Below are 19,665 nucleotides of genomic sequence, written 5' to 3'. Positions count from 1 at the left end.
AGAGAAGACCAGCTTTCCCATAACCTGAGTAAAGTGGGTGAAATCACAATTTTGAAGTCACAAATGTGCGGAGGAAGGACAAAAGGAAGCGCCATTCACAGTGCATCTACTGTGAATGCATCACTGTGCTGCGTGTGTGATAAGCACCAAATGGGCATTATTAGCTCCACTTCACAGATGAAGTGAGGTTGAGAAATAAAAGTCACTTGTCCAAAATGCCACAGCTGTACACGATGCAGGGGGATTTGGACCCCAGGCCTGTCTACTCTGAAATGGTAGCTCTCCTCTGCTGTGTGGTCATCTGGGAGCTTAAAACCACACAGCGCCAGAGCCGCACCAAGATTCTGCTGTCATTGTCCTGGGGCGGGGCCCAACACTGGTATATCTGTGATCCTCCATACCCTGCCTTGCGCCGGGTAAATCTGATGTGTGTCCGGAGCTCAGAATGCTGCTCCGAGGACTGCGTTCTGTAACAAGCCTCCGGGGAGCTAAGCAGGTGGCCATATGCCTCCTATGTGTCAGGAAGCCCCAGGGCGGACCAGAGCCCATGCCGTCCCCTCTCCCCAGTTAGACGGGCAGCCTCATAGCAGCAATAGCAGAGAAGCCACAGTGGTGATGCTAGCACTGCTATGCTCTCTGAGCCTCAGTTTCCCCACGGGCAGAGTGAGGTCAACCACCGACCCTCCTCAGATGTGCCTGAGACAGCTGCTATGAGCGCAGGGTAAAGAATAGCACGTGAAGCTTGGCTACAAAGAACACCAGTCCGGGAATACCAAAACTAGCTTTAATTTGTCCAAAAGTCACACAGAGCTATCTAAAAACTGTTTCTGGGAGGGATGCCGAGGGAGGACCCCTGATGCCCAGGGCCAACGGGCCTCTAGAAGTTCTCCAGCAAGCCCAGGATGCGCTTTTGCTCATTCTCCCGGAACTCCAGGCTCCGGCCATCCCCGATGTTCTCTGCGTACTCTAGAGAGACAAAGACAGGATTAGGCGTGAATCTGAGGATTGGGGTGCACCGGGGCTGGGTCACTTCACACCTCTCCTGGAACCCCAGCTCCCATCGAGGCGCATGCTGCTCCAGTGCCTCCAACAGCCCTCACGGTGGCAGCTGGGACCAAACTCCTTGGTCTTGCCTTTGAGGCCCTCCGTGGAAAGGGCCCAACTTATCTGTCCATGCCCATATTCCCCTCCTAGCCTCATCCTCTCTCACGCCCTCATTTATTTACTCCACACATATGGAGTGGATGCTGGTATGGTTTGAATGTTTGAGCCCCCTCCAAAATTCATGTTGAAACTTAACCCTCACTGCAGCAGCATTAAGTGCGGGGGCCTGTAGGAGGTGATTAGGCTCCACCCCCATGGATGTTATTAGACCCATAGAAAAGGGCTTGAGAGAACTAGGTAGGCCCATTAGCCCTTCTGCCTTCTGCCTTCTGCTAGGTGAGGATGTAGCAAAAAGGCCTTCACCAGACACCAAATGCTGGCACCTTGACCTTGGAATTTCCAGACTCCAGAACTGTAAGAAATACATTTCTGTTCTTTACAAATTACCCAGTCTCAGGTATTTTGTTATAGCAATACTAGTGGACTAAGACAGATGTCTACTGGGCAGGCATTGTTCTGGGCTAGTGGTTCTGAGTGTGGACCCCGATTAAAAGCATCAGCATGATGTGGGAACTTACTAGAAATGCAAATCCTTGGGCCCACCCCAGACCCACTTACAAGGAAACTGTGGGTGAGGTCCAGAGGTCTGAGTCTTACCAAGTCCTCAGGATGATGCAGATGCACGCTCAAGCCTGAGAACCACTGAGGCAATGGAAACAGAGCAAAGATCAAAATGGATGAAAATCTCTGCTCGTGTGGAGCCTACTTGCTAGTGAGGGTAACAAACCAAGAGTAAACAAAATATGCAGGTGGCTATCAGAAGGCCTCAAAGAGAAGGGGATATTTGTGTAAAGGCCAGAGGGACATGCGTGTGGAAACACCTGGAAGCAAGTTGTAGCAGGACAGCTGGTGCAGGGGCTCCAAGAAGGGAGCTTGCTTTGTCCATGGGGGGGGGTTGGCAAGGAGGTCAATGTGGCTGGAACGCAGAGCCATAGGAGGGGACAGGACCCAGATCATATGGGGCCTGTGGGACACTGAAAGGACTTTGGCCTTTTGTCTGAGATGGGAGTCTAGAAGAGGATTCTAAGCAGAGGAGCAGCATAATCACTCCAGCTGCTGTGTGGGAGATGCCAGGAGGGGGCAAGGGCAGAAGCAAGGAGATGGGACATGAGGGTGGGTTGGGCCAAGTAGGTAATGGTGGAGGTGAGAAGCTTCAGATTCTCAATGTATTCTGAGGGTGGATCCAACAGGATTCACTGATAGACTGGAAACAGGGTGTGAGGGAAAGAGATGTAGGTACTGAAATCACCAAGAAGTAGGACAGGAGTAATGGAGAAGGTGACAGTGAGCCCAGAATTCCTCCAAGGACCGAGGGGCACAGGTGCCTGCACAACCACAAGGAGGATCTGTGGGTGGCTCTGTCCACTGACATGAGGTTCAAGCAGCTGGGTGGTGTTTTCAGAGAGAAAGGAGGGAGAGAAAATAGTCTAGAGTTGCCCACGAGGAGCATGGAAGACCCCTCCCCTGTCTTCAGTGGTAGGAAGAGTGTGGGAGAAAGCCACCACTTGAGAGAAGCCACCTCAGGGAGGGCCAGGTTTCAAGTCAGAGAATGAAGATAGAGGAAACAGTCACAAGGGGATGAGGCTGATGACAGAAGACTGTCAGAGGACACAATCAAACAGAATTAAGGAGGCTAATTATATGTTCCAGTTTACCCTGTTGTCCCAGCACAATAATTATTAATACTCCATTTCATTCTCAAAAGTGTCCTGGTCCTCCCAAATAATGTGGTCACCTGAGTTTTAGTAGATGGGGAGGGATAAGCTGGTGGTCCTGAGCTTCGTGTGATGACTCCCATGAGCAGGTATAAAGAACATGGTGGCAGGGAAGGGGGAAGGATAGGTGACCCAACTCCTGACTGCCCTGTGACTGTTCCCTGTGTGCACCCACAGACAGGAGATGGCACAACATTGTGGGCTGTGTTTGAATCCTGCATCTGACTTGCAATCCTCAGTGACCTTGGGTGGTCTTCTCCTCTGAAAATGAATGTAAATACCAAGCAAATAACAGACGCTCGAGACATTAGTTCCTTTCCTCCCTGAGCCTCCTTTGCTCAGGCCAGCAATGTCACTAGGAGAAATCCCACACATCCTTCAAGGTCTGTCTCAAGAGACATCTCCATGAAACCTTGCCTGGTCCTCTCACCCTCCTCTCCTCAGGCCACTCGTCTCCACCACACGTAGGCCTGGCTTCTAGACCATCCCTTCCTAGAGTGAGAACGTCATGAAGGCAGGAGCTTGGGCCTTCCTCTCAGCTGAATAACAGCAGAGCCTGGCTGAGAGTCAACCCACAGTATGGCATGGTGAACAGCTCTCAGAGATGTTGACGAGGATGGCTGCTTGTATTTCTACCTGCTGGTCTCTTACTGGGGCCCAGCTTGAGAAAGTTGAGAGAACTCTCTGGTAGGACGCTTTTGCATGATAAAACATCTGCTAATCCAAATCAGACAAGGACTGGGGAGACAGAAGAAAGTGTGAACCTCTCACTCCCACATTAAGAAAATAATTTGGTTCCTGCCACTTTATTTTTCCTCCTCCTTCTTTATTACTTTGGACATGTGTTGGAAAATGGGATTTGGGATTCAGACATGTGCCAGCTGTGTCTCCCCCCAGAAATCATCCTCTTCTGTTAGGCCCAACCATCACCTCCAACAGCAAATGACTGTGATGTCTTCTATTAAGGCCCCTTAAAGAGAGGGCTGGGGTGATGGGGAGTAGGAACTGAGTTGCGGGAGAAGGCTCTGGGGCTGCATGCTGCATGTAAGTGGTATTCTCTTACTCACACATGAATGATATAGGTGCTGCCCCAGGAGAGAGAGAAATGACCATTATAGCATTTAATATCCCCGGCGGCATGGTCTGCAAGCTTGAGTCTTAATGGATTGAACTAACACTTCGCTCTCCTAATGTCTTCTCAGACTCAGGAGGGAGGGAAGTGGGAAAACAGTCTGGTCCTTTAGGGCAGTGATTTTCCAACAGTAAAGGCAGCTTCCCTAGAAGGTCCTAATCCCCTGTTAGGGATGCACAAGGCAGAGGGAACCAAAGTCGGTATCAACCCCCCGCTGAATCACCTCTGCCAAGGCCTTGGAACGATGCATGCCCCTACTGTATGCAGAACACCACCCATGGATGAGTCTTCTCTGCCACTCGGACTGTGGTGAGGAGCAAAGTCAGATCACCTGTTCCCTGGGAAAGGGACGTCAGACTCCTACACAGGCAGGACAGATTAGGGTAATGTGGAAGAGGGGTGGTCTCACACACACAGTGGAATGGAAATGAACATAGTGAGCACTGATGACGTGTCAGGCATGTTGTCTCATTTAATCTTTGCAGCAATCTTACAAGGTAAAGAACATCAGCCCTGTTTACGGATGAGGAAACTGAGGCTATCAGAGAACTGAAGCAACTTGCCCAAGCCTAGGATGGTGGAGGAGCTGAAACTCAAACCCCAGAACATGTGTGAATAATAAAAAATGGCACTAAAAAGCCACTGGGGGTAGGGCTGGTCCCCAAAATAGCTTCCTCTTACCTCAGCAATAAGCATCCCTGCTTGCCCCCCATCTTTTAGGAAAACACCCCCACTCTATGAGCATTCCAAAGTAGCCCACCTAGGCAGGGCATCTAACCATAAACTCTTCATAAAGGGTAAGCCTCTAGAGGGAATGTGTCCTGGCTACTGAGGTCCCTAAATCAGGGTGGGGTGGGTTGGCTGGGGTCATAGTTTCTTATGCCAAGTCACCAAATATCAGAGCTGGCAGGGTTCTCAGAAATTTAGTGCAACCCTGAGGTAGCAGAAGACTGTCCAGAGTCCCATAGTGAGCCAGCCATGGAGCCAGGCCCAGAAGCAGGTCTGATGGCCCGGACTAGTGCTCTCCCGCTGCCCCTGGGAGACCGTACCAACTGTACACCTCGCCCTTCTCCCTCCACACCTTACCTTTACTCATTCTTTGTTTCTAGAGGAGTTCCTTATTTGGAGCAAATCTTGGTAGTGCCAGCTACCTCTGGTTATGATAGCTGCTGCAGCCGTTTATAAATATTGAACAGATTCCTCCCAGAGGTCTTGGGAAAGAGTTCTCTTTGTGTGTGTGTGTGTGTGTGTGTGTGTGTGTGTGTGTGTGTGTGTGTGTGTGTGTGTGTGTGTGTGTGTGTGTGTGTGTGTGTGTGTGTGTGTGTGTGTGTGTGTGTGTGTGTGTGTGTGTGTGTGTGTGTGTGTGTGTGTGTGTGTGTGTGTGTGTGTGTGTGTGTGTGTGTGTGTGTGTGTGTGTGTGTGTGTGTGTGTGTAAGAGAAGAAAAGAGAGATGCAAGACAAAGAGAGATGCTAGATGAAGGCAGAACTTGGGGGTGGGGGAAGAGGGAGAGAGGGGAGAGGAGAAGTTGAGTGGGAGAACGAGAAAGATGGCATACACATCAACTCCCTTCTCTACTTCCCCAGCATTTTCAAATGCTCTTATAATAAAGGCTTTGATGGAGCTCAAAAACAGGCAGCAGTGCTGAACGCATAAATATTAAAGCAAACTTTAGACAGCAGGTTTACTATTCAGACATGGAGAACAAGCTGTTCTGTTTATGTTAAGAGGCAGAGGGAGGGGCACCGAGGCTGGCAGATGGGGAAGAACTGTATTCCAGGGCAGAGACCCGGACCAGAGCTCACAAGCCTGATTCAGATCTCCAGATCTTAAGCCTTACATGTTCATCCTTTAAAAAATGCAGGAGGAAGAGGAAGGGGAGAAAAGAGGAATGCCAATATTTTCACACTGAAAATCCTTGAAGACATACAAATAAACACAAAATAGAAACTTGGAAAGGAAAATCCTTCGGGTCTAACAGAAATTCCTTAATGAACAATGAACTTGGAAGGTTTAAAGGTTACACTTCTCCAGTAGGAGAACATTTTGCTGGGCTGTGGATATAATTTCATCAGGGATGTCATTCAAATGAAACCCACTTAAAGGAGAAGGAGCTCACCCTTTGCTCATGACGATAACGGCTATGTTTCCACAGTTCTGCCAACATCTTAGCTGGTTGGAAAAGCAACCACCATCCCACCCCTACCCCCCTCAAAGCCCCAAGGAGTCTGGCCTGGGTGCTGGTCCACAGCTTGTCTGCCTGCATCTGAACCCAGGCTGCGGCCAACTCCAGGTGAAAGGATTAGGTCGAGGAAGGAAGGAAGGAAGGAACCTCTATTTATTGAGTACATACTTGGTCCCAGGCACCCGACTGCATTTCAACCTTGGAGCCTTCCTGAGGGAGGCAGTATTTATTTTAGGTTTATTTTTTACAGAGGAGGAAACCAGCACTTAAAATGTTGTCTACTAACTGGCCCAAAGTTACACAGAGATCCAGAAGTTATGCTGGTCTATGCCCCTCTGTTCTTCTACTCATGACTAGGTTAGCTTAGACACTAATTCCAACAATAAAGACAGCTAACATTTATCAGGCACTTATTAGGTGCCCGCCAACAAGTAAGTACTTTGCATACATACATCTAACTCTCACAGGAGCCTTCTGAGGCAGGTTCTCCCCATCTTACAGATGATGCTCAGAGAGGTAGGTAGCTGCCGAAGGTCAGAACCTCAGCGGCCTCATGGCAAACCACGACCTCACCACAGATGGTTCTCAAAGGGTGGCTCTCTCCCTCCCTCCTTTGTGCAACACTATACTATCCAAGGCCACCGGTTTTTCCTGAGTGCTCTCATGGGTGAACTAGGTGTAAGGCTCCAGGGACAGCAATACTAAGGCAAATCTTACATCTTTGCCAAAAACATCCAGAGGTGTCCCGATGATGCCTCTGAGTCCCGTCAAGGCAGCTGGCTATAGGGCTAACACACAGGCCTCTCTCCAGGATCCTTTCTTGCCTCCAAATACCCCAGTGGCCACAGCAGCCATGACCAGAGAGGCAAGTCACACATAGCCCAACATGTCATCAAAAGATAAATCCTATCAGCTTCCGCAGCTTTAAAATCACAGAGGCAAACTTGGGTTACCAACAGCCCCAAATCAATATGGAAATATATGTTTATGAGCTTCTAAGAGGAGATTTTCAGCCATAAAGAACACAAGCAAATCAAAGGGCCATGGGCCAATTTCTGAAAGCATTTTAAGTTTTTGGCTCATTCTTTCACCCACCAGCAAAAGAATTTTGAGTCAGTAATCCTGTAAGCTTTCCTCTGCAAAACAGCCCACTACTGTGCAATAGCCTTGGCTGCTCTTGGCATCTAAGTGGTCTTCTGACAACTTTTACCAGTGGACTAAACTGGTGAAACTGGCCAGGGGACTCCACTGCAATCCTTGGCACAAATATTTATACTAAGAAGTACACCCAGGTTACAGTTCCTATGACACATCCAAGGAGATGACCACTCAATGACATACATCCATGTCTGCCTATGAAATCCTTCTCATGCTTCTAGAAGCCACCTCCTTACTTAGGGTCATCAAAGTCATAGAGACAAAGTAGAATGGTGGTTGCAAAGGAGTGAGAGGAGAGGAGAATGGGAAGTTAGTGCTTAAAGGGTCCAGTGTTTCAATTTTGCAAGATGAAAAGTTCTGTGGATAGATGGTGGTGATTGTTGCAATGTTTAAAATGGTAAATTTTATGTTATGTGTATTTTGCCACAATTGAAAATTAAATAAAAAAGCAACCACTTCTTCCACAGCCTCCCCGGATCTTTGAGCTCCTTTTAATCTCCAGCAGAATTAACTGTGCCTTCTTCATTCCCACTGCATCTCCTGTATCCCAGCACCAACTTTATTTTGCTTTGTGCTATGGTTGGTTATTTCACCTGTGAATGGACATACGCCCCTTGGGGAAAGGGCCTCCAAAGTGCCTCATTCACCTTAGGAGCTCACCTAGCACCCCGTGGTGCCAAGCGGATACTCTATAAATGGGGATGCCCTACATTTCCTTTTTTCTTAAAAACTGAGCCAATCAGCACAGTTGGAGATTTCTTTTCTGCAAGATGGAAGTAGCACTGAGGATAATTCTGAGTTCAGATCCAGTGTCCAATATTACTAGTGACTTGGGTAATGTTACTTAACCTCAGTGAGTCTCAGTTTCCTTACCTACAAAATGGAGATTATCCTGCTGTCTCAGATTGTCGTAAGGACCAAAGATAATATACATTAAAAGCCTGGGACAGAGGAAGTGCTCAGTAAGGACCATTTTATCTACTGTGGTCCTGGGTTTCTGGAACAGCACAAAGAAGCCTGAAGCCCCACCTCAGCACGCACCCCCAATTAGCAGTAACTGACCCCTTCTCTGTGCCAGTCATGGTGCCAGGCCCCAGAAAGGTAAAAGGAAGACTGTTGCTGTCTTTGCAGAGGACCTGGTCTGCTCTTCCCTGCACTATGCTAGTGTCTCAGTCCTCAGGCTCAGAGCTGCCACCAGTTCCAGGGAAGGCTGGACTTTTTTGGGAGCACCAAGTAAGCGGTCTGCAGAAAGAGGGACTTTAATGAGCCATCAGTTATTCCCAGCTCTCCTGGCACCCCCAATAGAAAAAGGAGGGAGGAAGATCTTGAGAAAGGGGATGAAAAATAATGGGAAAAGTCCCCTGCTGGGCTTGCCTCATCAGCGTTTCCCTGAGACCTCAAGGGATACATCAGCTGTCATCCTGCCAGCAAAACTTAGGAAATATGTAGGCTATAAAATCAAAGAAAAAAGCTTGCATCTAATTATGTTGGGGGGGGGGGGGAAGGAAGCAACCCAAACTGAAAAACAAAATTAAAATCAAAGAAGACAGACTAATGAGCTGGTTTTCTTTATGAGGCTTTGTTTTTTCGGGCTTTTTGATTGGGGGAGGGGGGTAGGGGAAGTGAGAGAGATGCAGATGGGTTTTTAAGTGGTAACCCTGAGCAGAGCCCAGCCTCCAGCCCCCACTGTAGCCCCAGCCTTTTCAACCTCCACACTGCCCACCCCCTCACAACCAAGTGGTGGACCCTGAGGGTTCCCACTGTCCCCGCTTTTCAGGGCCTGCTTGCAGAGACAGGCCACACTGCACGGGCTCCAGACCTCATCAACACTGAAGATGGGCTTCCCCTACCGTGGGTGTGAGTCAGAGCAGGGACATGCAGGCGGGAGGGAGCCATTATTATAATCTTCCATCTTTTCTTAAATGGTCAGTGTCATGTTGAGATCTTCAACCTGAGCAATGGCATCTAATTCCATGGCTTTAAATATCACCTCCACACTAATGACTCCAAATTCCCCAAACTAGCATCTCTCCTGAGCTTTAATAAGAATGTCCACTGTCTGCTGGCCAAAGGGGTACAATCACCACCTGTACCCCAAAATTCACTGTGTACCTAACAGAACTTGAAAGTGCTACCCAGCAACATCCCTGCCCCACCCAATGCTCCAGCCTCCTGCATCCCTGTCTGGCCTCTGCTGGCGGGGCTGCAGTCCTTACCAAGGCCACTGCCACTGAGTCCTGTTCTGCCAGTGGGCCTCTGCTGCCTCTGCCCAAGATGTGCCTTTCCCCCAGATGCCCCTCCTCTGGGACACCATCTTCAGTGCTGGGGATGAGGTAATGGGGAGGTAATGCCTCCATTACCGCTCCTTACCACCCCCTTAGCACACTGTTCACAACTCTCACTTAGCAGCACTTAGCACGTTATAATAAGTTTTGAGTATCTGTCCCCACTAGACTATGAATGCCTCAAGGAAAGGGGTCTCGTTTATTCTTCTTGTAGCTCTAATACTGGATACAGAACCTGGTACCCAGTAATGCCAGCTGAGTAGTTACTGGAGCATGCATTTCATTTAGCTCGAATTATGGTGGGTCAGTTTCACATCCATGTCCCCCAAAAGCTGTAAGCCCCATGATGGTAGGGACAGTGCGACACCTTCGTAGCACAGTACCTAGCACTGTGCCTAGCTAGCCCTAGTCTCAGCAAATGTTTGCCAAATTAAATTCATACAAGAGTAGGGTTTAATTCAACGATGTTTAAAATATTTATTGGGTTCTCATATGTGCCAGGCATTGCTCTAGGTGCTGATGAGACATGGTGAACAAGGCAGACGATGTCCCTACGTCATGGGGCTTACATTTCAGTGTATGAGACAGACAAAATGGGTAAACAAACACATAAATAAAAACAATTAGATTGTGATAAGGGCTCAGAAGGAAATAAACAGGGTGTTACGATGGGAGATAACAGATGGAGAGAAGTGGATGGATTCAAGATTGTGTTTGGAGGCAGAATTGGTGGGATTTACCGGTGGACAGGCTACTAAGCCTGATGGTGAGAGGACTGAAGGTGGGCCTCGGGCCTGGAAGGAGGGGGTAAAGGTCGCACAGAGGCAGGGGAAGGAAGCAGCGGGAGAGGAAGAGAGAGGTAGGAGCGGGACAGTGTTTGGGAAGCCGTCAGCCTGCTTGCTCCCAGGCTTGCCTGCCTGGACATCTACTCAGCATCTGCTTGTGCCCAGCTCTTCAATAGGCACTGGGGGCACAGAGCAGGATCTGAGGGACACAGAGGCTGGCTCACAACAACGGGAAATCTTGAACAACCTAGGTGCATGTGGTAGGGTTTGAAAAAGAAAAACATCCACCTACGTCGTGTCAACGCCCGTTAAAACACATTTCTTCTTTCTTGTAAGATTATTGTTTGATTACAGGGATGGAGGTGCAGGAAAAAGCCTAAATGCAAGACAGTAGAGCTGAGAGTAATAAACAGTTCTAATTGAACACGTGGGCGTTAAAAGTAAATGCCATTTAAAGGCTGGAGTTACAAATCACCACAGCTACACCTCAGGGAGGGGGCAGGATGACACCCTGAGCAGTTTTTCATGAGAACCTGACAATGAGGATGAGAAGGGAGCACCCAGGGTGCCACTTCAGAAGGCAAGACACAGGCCACGTCCATCAACGGGCCCCCTTTACTCTCCTCTTTCTCTGAGGAGAAAACAGCAGATCCCAATGCCTTGTATTCTCCATCTGCAAAACGGGCACAACGGATAGGCTATTCCCCCTGCCTGGGAAGGCTGTGCCGAATGCACCGTGACTTCCAGCCCCTATGCCTTCATCACACTGTTCCTTCTTTCTGGAATGTCCTTGTCCCAGCCTCTCAGACCAGCTCAATGCCACTCTCTCACAGGGCTTCCCAGAGGACGTTAGCCATGACTCACTCATATGATGATGATGATAATTATCACCAAAATATTTCCTAATACTCACTAACTAATATTCATTGAGAGCTTAGTAAGGGTCAGACATTTCCCATATATCATCTCATCTGATCGTCTCGCCTATTTCATGAGGTCACAGAGCAACTGGGTATGTTGCTCCAGATAACACAGTAAACAGCAGAGCCGGGACTCAGATCCAGGAGCCTGACCCCAGAGCCCTAACCTCTCTTCACTTTATTATATGTGTTATTCATCTGTATATTTCATCTCCTACCTGTAATGGGAGCAATAAGCAACTTAAAGGCAAACCTTTTGAGTAAACATAGCCCAACTCTTCATCTTAGAAATGGGCAGAACAGGGGCCAGAGATAGACACTGATTTGTCTGTGGTTACCCAGTCCATCTCGACTCTCTCTCAATCTGGCGTTATCAGCCTGTGAACTCCATTATAGGCCTCCACCCGCCGTGAGGGTGGGGCTGTGTCCCAGAGCTCAGTGCAAGGGCTCTGCCTTGTGACTGAGGCTTACTCACCAACTGGAGACCCTTCCAGAACCACACCAGCTGGGTCAGGTCCAGCCAAAGATCTGACAGCGTTTGGGGGACTCCACAGTGTGCATGAGGGAAGGAGGGAAACTCACAAGGACTGAGCATCGCTGTGTGCCAGGCACCAGACTGGACATAGCACCTCCCATAAACTTTGCACAATTTTTCCTAGGCAAATTAACAACTGTGCTCACGCTCACCCAGCTGAGGAGGCAGAGCTAGGACTGAAAGGCAGGCACGCTCTTTTTACTATACCATACTGCCTCCAATTCACTGCTTTCTGTCTTGCACAAATCCAGTTACTTCTTGTCATGTCCTTGTTTTTATTCCCCAAGAAAGCAATTTCTTTCTACTACATGCAGTTTGGAACTGGAGTTTTTTTTGTTTTCAAATACTTCCAAGGCTTAGTGCTTCTTATTTGTTATATGTTTTTTAGATTCTGGAATTGGAGAGTCAGCGACAGAGAATAACTAGGTTAGTCTTCAGTATTCTTATAAAGATGACCTGGACTTGACAACAAGCCTAGGCTTTTCGTGCAGAAAATGCTGTGCACCATACACCAGGGATACTGATTCAGGAAGCAGGCCCCATCTAATCCCCGGAGCCCCAGACACAAGCAGCATCAGCTTACCCTTGATGATGTGCCGAACAATTTTGACGGAGCTTCCTCGCATGTTTAGGATCTGGTGAACCCTCTGGCGAATCTAGTAAGGAAGGGAGAGAATGGGGAGAGAGAGAAAAAGGATCATTTGTCCTGGCAGACACCAGAATACATCAACTTGAAAGTATTCACCTCATGCCCATTCCTGAAAAAAGGCCCACAGAGAGTGAAAGAATTCAAGGAGAGCGTGATCCACCTCTTTCCTTGAGAGACTCTACCTAAGCGGGTGACAAGGAAGGAGGAAGATGGCAAAGAAGGAGGCCCATCCAGGGGAAGCACCTCCTACCTGGGGGACATTTGCATTGCAGATCTCAGCCATGACATAGCAGATGTTCTGGAGGACAAACAGCCCTGCATCCAAGCGCCGGAGGTAGAACTCATCCTCGATGTCATTGTCTATGATCTCTCCACGCCTAACCATGTCCTAGAAATGAATGAACATTTGGGAGTAAAAGCTGGACAGTGAGTGGAGAAGGGAAGAACAGGCTTTTAGTCTGGCCACAATACACAAAAGAACAGCAACTACAGCACAAACAAAAGAAAAGTACCTCATCTTGATTTGTCTAATTCTCCCATTATTCTAAAGTATTATTCTTATGTTCTTCATTCTCAATGGACTACAGAGGCCCCAGGAGTCAAGCTTAAAGCCCATTTTTTCCTATCTGATGAATTAGGACCAAAATAATTTCATCTACGTATTCAACCTAAAACAATAAGCTGAAGGGACAAGAATCTAAGCTACTTATCTGCTTCCACTCATTTTTCACTCTTTGGTTTGGGCCTCCATAAATAACTTCTCCATAAGATACACTTTCCCTTCCAAATCAAGTTAAATATAGGGAAGAAAGGTCCCCTTGCTCCATAACTCTGTCCTGGCGTCCTGGTGAAACTGACGGCACAGACACACAGCCTTTGGCTTACATTTTGTTGGCTGCAAAATGCTGCCACCTTTCCACTGCATTTCACAAGTCCAACATCCCTCTAGGCCAAAGCCCCAATAAGTAACAGTCTCCTTCCTAATCCTTTGTAACCCCAGACCTGTCAGACTTGCCCCCACATCTATTCCTCTCTAGAGGATTCTCTTCTAGTGGAACCTTTTTTTTTTTTTTTTTTGTCTTTTTCGTGACCGGCACTCAGCCAGTGAGTGCACCAGCCATTCCTATATAGGATCCGAACCCGCGGCGGGAGCATCGCTGCGCTCCCAGCGCCGCACTCTCCCAAGTGCGCCACGGGCTCGGCCCTGGACCCTTTCCTTAAAAAAAAAAAAAAAAAACAGCTTTATTGAGACATAATTCACATAACATACAATTCACCCATTTAAAGTGTACAATTTAACATCTTTTAGTATATTCAGAATTGTGCGATCATCATCGCAATCAATTTTAGAATATTTTCATCACTCCCCCCGCCCCCATCTAGTGGATTAATAACACCCTGCCAAGATAGCTCTTTCTCCCCAGTTCAGGGCCCTTACCTGCCTTATCTCCTAGGGATTTTGGGTGTCTCTCAAGCCCATACTATTTTTAAGCTACCTCTGCCACAAAGCCTTTCCTGATTATTTAAGGTTAACAACTGCTCCTTTCCAAAATTCCTGAGAGCACCTTAGACAAGCCACTCCATAGCACGATCTCTCCTTGTGCATGAAATTCACCAACCTAAGTCACTGTCAACTCCCTCCACCTACAGCCTTTATTTCATGAGGGTGGACTGGGGGCTCTGTGAAGGTGGGGCCTGAGTTGTGTCTGTCTTTATACCCCCAGCTCAGTAAACATCCATGCAGCGCATGAGAGAAAAAAGATACCTCTGTGTTGGAATGTGAGCTTTCAGGAGTGAGAAGTGGGTGGGGGACTCGTTCTGTACAACTAGCAGACGGCCTAAGAAGGCAAGTGCTTAATACATGCTTCCGATGACAACAATCCATTTCTTAATTCTATTGATAGTTTTATGGCCCTGGTTCCTTCTGACAACTCAGGCTCCTGTCACTGACAGAAGCCCTTGGGACCCTGTTTTCCACTCTCCCAAACTCAAAGGTCTCACTATTATGGTCATCAATCTCCAACAAGAATCCTTCGGAGGCCATTTAGACGCAGATAATGCACTTCTTTATTTGCCCAGGGGGCCAGCCTGCAGCAACACTAGGCTACTTTTCATCGGCTCCTAAAGGCCTCTGTCTGTAAGGAAAACAGGCTGCAGACTTCCAGGCCCTGTACCACCTGGAGGATCACCACCACTAATTCTTAGCTTCATTTAGTAGCAAATTCCTTGGTAATCTGTTAATAGTATGAACAGTTGCAAGGTAGTCACAGAGCACTGGACTGATGTCCAAGGAGGTTAAAACCAGAAGGCCCTCTTCAGTTTCCCATTTACTCATAATTATAACTTCTGGCTCCAGAACTCCTAAGTGTTCAGCAGCTGGGGCGCAGGAAGGAAAATTACTCCTAACTTTCACTCATACTAAAAGCACTTGGTGCTTATATTTTACCTTTCAATAATGCTGTAGAGTTTAAAATGTTATTACATATACAGTCCTTACTACCAAATTCAAAGAAGGCAGGAAAGGGTTATAAAATCCGATTGTACAAATTAGAAACCAAGACACAGAGGTTAAGTTATTCGTAATTACATAATTACCAGTTAGTAGAATGGACTCCCTTGGGGACAAGAATCCTCTCTATCTCATCTCTGATGAGTAGCATGGTGCAGTGTTCAGAACTGGCCCTCCTGAGGGCCTAGTGGCAAAAACACCATCCTAAGCATAGAGTTAAGGCAGAAAATGGAGGAAAATGGAGGAAAGGGAAAGCCCTGGTCTTAGGCACCCAAGAACTATCTGTCTGGGGAGGCCACAGAGACATAGGAAATGACCAGAAAGTAAAGGGATATAGCACACCCACAAGTTAGAATAATTACAGTAGTAGAGGCTGATCAGGGTTGGCTGAAAAGTTAGGGTGTCCTGGAAAAAGTGACATTTGGGTGAGGCTTCAAGGCTCACAATGGGTGGAGACAGCAGAATGAATGCCTAAAAGGTATGGTTCTTTGGGTTGTCTGAGGTCTTATGCCTTGTGCCGTCCAAACGTACTGCCCACTAGCCGTGCTCCCTTGCCCCTCAGCATGAACAGGCCTGCCCTCCCTGTTCTGGCTGACTGTCTCACCTTTGCTTGTAATGTTGGTGCTGCCTATCACTTACTCGCTGTCATAATATGTTGAAAGTGTAAAATGTGATGTTCCTCACAAAACGTTTCCTCAGATCCCCAAGCAGGTAAGATTTTTCAGTTCTTAAAACTCCCACACCCTGGATTTGTGCCTCTGTATGTCACCTCCCATGGCCTGTCTTGTACTAGTTATTCAGATGTGTGCCTCTCGTCTGTGCAGGTTCCTTGAAAGCAAGTGCTGTGTTTTACTCATGTTTGTACCCTAAAAAAAAGTAGGCTTAGTTGCTTAGTAGGCTCTTGGAAAGCATTTGCCAAGGACTGAAAAAAAAAAAACCACAGAGGTTCAAAGCTGTTTAACGAGCTGTGTGCGCTAAGACTCACGCATATGGGGTGTAAGGGGAAACATCAAGAAATGGTGAGGGACAGTGCCTTGGAGGGTTAGCTGATGTGAGCCTAGAATGCTGGCCAGAGAAGTTGGCTATGATCAGCCACAGACTGTGAGATAGCACTGTGCAGGAAAATGTCATGAACAAGAATATGCAAACAGGCACATGATGGACACATTGGCTTACAATGTTGAGAGGCAGGTAGAGTGCATAGCTAGGAGGCCACAGCACCAGCCTATTACGCAAAGTAGATCAGATGGAGAAGGAAAGGGGAAGGGAAAGGGACAGGGAGAGAGAGAGTTTTGGAGGTTGCGAACATGGGAACCTGGAGTGGAACTCATTCATTCACCCACCCGATTAAGATTTCTTGAACACCTAACTGTGCGAGGTGTGATATGCCAGACCATCAAAGATAAATTAAACAGTACACATAATCAAAGGAGTTTACAGTCTAATGAAGTTAACAAATATGAACAAATTATCTTTTTTTAAATGTAGTAACAGCTATTATAAAGGACATTTCAAACTGCACCGAGTACTGTGGGAACCCAGAAGCAAGACAGACTAAGTCGGTCTGGGGAAGTCAGGAGTGTTCAAAGGAAATGTAACATTTGAGCTGGACTTTGAAGGAGACTGACAGGCTGGAAAGGACATTCCAAGCAGAGGAAATAATAGTATGGATAAAGGCATAGAAAAGTCAACCTCACTAGCTTGGGAGAGAACAGTGGAATATCAGTACCACTAACAGAAACATGAGAAAGAACTAAGGGAACATTTTGTTGTTGTTGTTGCTTATTAAATCACAGCTATCAGCAGATCATATTATTTTTGATTGATTATTACATACTAGGCATTGTGTGAGGCAGTCTGAATAATAACCACTGCTTCCATCACCTACCCACTGAAGAGGAGCAGCTAGTTACTGAGGGCTTATTATGTGTCAGGCATAGTGCTAAGTGCTTCACATATATTAAATCCTTTACTTCTCATAAATATCAAGAGGCGGGAATTCTTACCCCCATTTCAAATGAGGAAACTGGCTCTAGCAGGGCAACCTCCCCAAGGCTAGTGGGTGGCAGAACTGGAATTCAAACCCAAGTCTGTGCCCTTTTCACACTACCATGTTTGTGTAGGTACAGATTTCAGAGCTGTCTGGAGAACAAATGAACATGTTAAATAAGAGTGATAGAAAGGTTCAAGAATGGAGCTTAGTGAAATTAAATTTCTCTGATTAGGTCAGAAGTGTCCCTGGTGATTTCTCCCTTTTCACGCTTTCTCCTGCAATCTGATCTTCTTTTAACTAGGCAGGTACACACTGTACCCTCTGGTTTCTCTATATTATCATCTAGAAACAACAGACACAAGAGAGCAATGCCAAACTCCATTTTTTCCTCTTTCCTCAGAACTTCAAGACTCTGACAATGTTTAATTCGACATTCTACTTTTAGACATACGACCACATGATTTGAAAGTGAAATTTTCAAATGTAGATCTGAGATAGGACTATAGCTCATCTCCAAGAAAGGCATCACCATTGCTGTGTTGAACATGCACAAAGATGAAACAGACACTGGCTTCTGAAGATGAAGTTTCTGTCCTGACAGTTTTAGAAGCACCATAGAAACCAGCATGCAGTGAAGTTGACTGCTGTCAGGACGGCACCTTATCTAGCCTGTTACAACTCTGTGGCATGGAATATTTACTGTTGAGTGGATTCAGGGAAGCTGAGCACAATGTGTACTGAGTGCTTAAAGGGAAATAAAAGAAGCAGGGTGATTATGTATCATTCTGATGGAAAATAAGGACGTGAGAAAGTTTGGGCAAAGTTCTTTTAGGTATATCTTCTCAAGTTTTGGTCTACTTTAGAAAGAAGTAAGATGACATGTCACTTTTATTCTCTATCCCTTTCTGTGTATGGATAGGGTCAACTTATTATAAATGGATTAATGAATTTCTGGCTCCTTTTTTGGGTTTCCAAGACACCAGATAAAAAATTGATCTTGAGATAAGGACTTAATATGGTTCCTTGGATATATGTATGGGATGAAGTAGAACTAGACATCTGAAAGAACTTTTAAGGGTGTCTGAAACTCAAATGGCTGTCAGTACAACACAACTCATTAGGATTCAGTCTTTGGAGAAGTAATATAAAAGTTCTAAGAATTAAAAAAAATTCATCACAAGCTTCTCCCCACCTTATTCCTTTCCTTGTAAAAGGTTCCAAAAGAAATGAAGTCTGATCTACAATACTCTGGTGGTTATGCTCTAGTAATACATGAGGATACTTCAAAAAGTTTTTGAAAAAAATAGAATTAAAATACAAATCTTTCCATGAACTTTTTGAAGAACCTTGTACAAGTGGACTTCCTTCTCTAGTAGTAGGAAGGAACCAAATTATGCCCAACTGACCAGTGAGACATGTTTTAAAAGTGACTACAAAAAGAGCAGAGTGAAGCCAGCTGGCCCATGGGGGGATAAGACCTGCAGCCCAACCTCCTTTGTACATAGATACTGAACTAACGGGTCCAAATATCTCATTCTAACGAAGGTGCTCAATCTCCCCTTGCCTTTAAGTTAGGTATCGGAACTTCTCTGAACTATGACAAACAAGTTCCTCTGCCAAGGTGGGACAGTACTAAGCAAATGTGATCATATCCCAGCTCTAAAACGAACTTATTAGTGTCCTTAGGCAAGTCATTGAACTGTTCTTGGCCTCAGCTTCTATGCTTAGAAATAAGAAGCCTGTACTAGATCAAGGAAGGTAAACAGGGTTCATCCCGAGTACCAACTCTAACACACTGTGGTGGCTGCAGAGTACTCTACGGAAAAGGGGTGCTAGGCTGAGCTGGAGCTCAGTGGGAAAGAGCACTGAAATCAGTTAGCAAGGCCTGCACCGACTGCCTCAATTTTGTCTTCCCTGATCCAGTGCTCATGAAGGCTCCCTTCAGCTCTGATAAACAGGTTATCAAATCTAGGCCTGAAGCACCTTTGTAACCAGATGTAATGGATTCCTGCCTGTATGTGGGTATGCGGATGAATTTAAGATGTTGGCCGAGGGTACTCCCAGACAGTCAGAAGAGCCAGTGTCAGAAATGCTTCAAGCTGGAGACACATACCACCAAATCAACAGGACATGATAGCCAACACTGACAATGAGCTCATTCTCTCATCAATATATTAAACTTCCCTGTGACAAAGACACAACCCCTAAAACGGCTGTTACATTAGATAGGCCATTTCAAAACAGGCTGGGCGTGCAAATCAAGTACTCTTCAAATGAGAATATGATTAATAGGGATTAGAGAGCAATTCCAAGAATCCAGTAACCTAGTTAAGTGTAGAAGTGTATCTCACTTTACAAAATTTCAGAGTGAAAAGCTATATACACGTTGGATTGTATTTGAAATAAGACAGGAGCATTAAGATTTAAAAGAAGTCTTCCACAAATTCATTCATTCAACTCCCACCTTTGAGAGAATGAAGGTGACCGCCTTCTTTGTGAAGCAATGACAACTCAGCATCCACACAGCATGTTTTACCTTTCAGCAGGGCACCTGCATTAACCTCACTTGTTGTACATGCCCAGTGTTGGGTCTGTAGAGCAAATATCACACTCAGATTTCACAGATGCAAAAATTGA

The 19,665-nt window shown here is 46.5% G+C and overlaps 1 protein-coding gene across 1 annotated transcript in view; it reads right to left on the bottom strand.

Annotated features, from left to right (window-relative positions):
• Positions 1-768: 768 nt before the first annotated feature.
• Positions 769-19,665, bottom strand: part of CTNNBL1 (catenin beta like 1) — a 172,676-nt gene continuing 153,779 nt past the window's right edge. Inside the window, exons 14-16 of the mRNA XM_063100663.1 lie at positions 12,777-12,914; positions 12,461-12,533; positions 769-966 (exon numbers count right to left, since the gene is read on the bottom strand). Of these exons, the coding sequence (XP_062956733.1) occupies positions 878-966; positions 12,461-12,533; positions 12,777-12,914 (300 nt within the window). The 3' untranslated portion in view covers positions 769-877. The remainder of the gene's footprint in view (positions 967-12,460; positions 12,534-12,776; positions 12,915-19,665) is intronic.

The sequence above is a fragment of the Cynocephalus volans genome, chromosome 1, assembly GCF_027409185.1.
Source record: "Cynocephalus volans isolate mCynVol1 chromosome 1, mCynVol1.pri, whole genome shotgun sequence".
NCBI lineage: Eukaryota > Metazoa > Chordata > Mammalia > Dermoptera > Cynocephalidae > Cynocephalus > Cynocephalus volans.
Note: the sequence above shows the minus strand (reverse complement) of the source record. Positions and strands in the feature narration are given on the sequence as shown.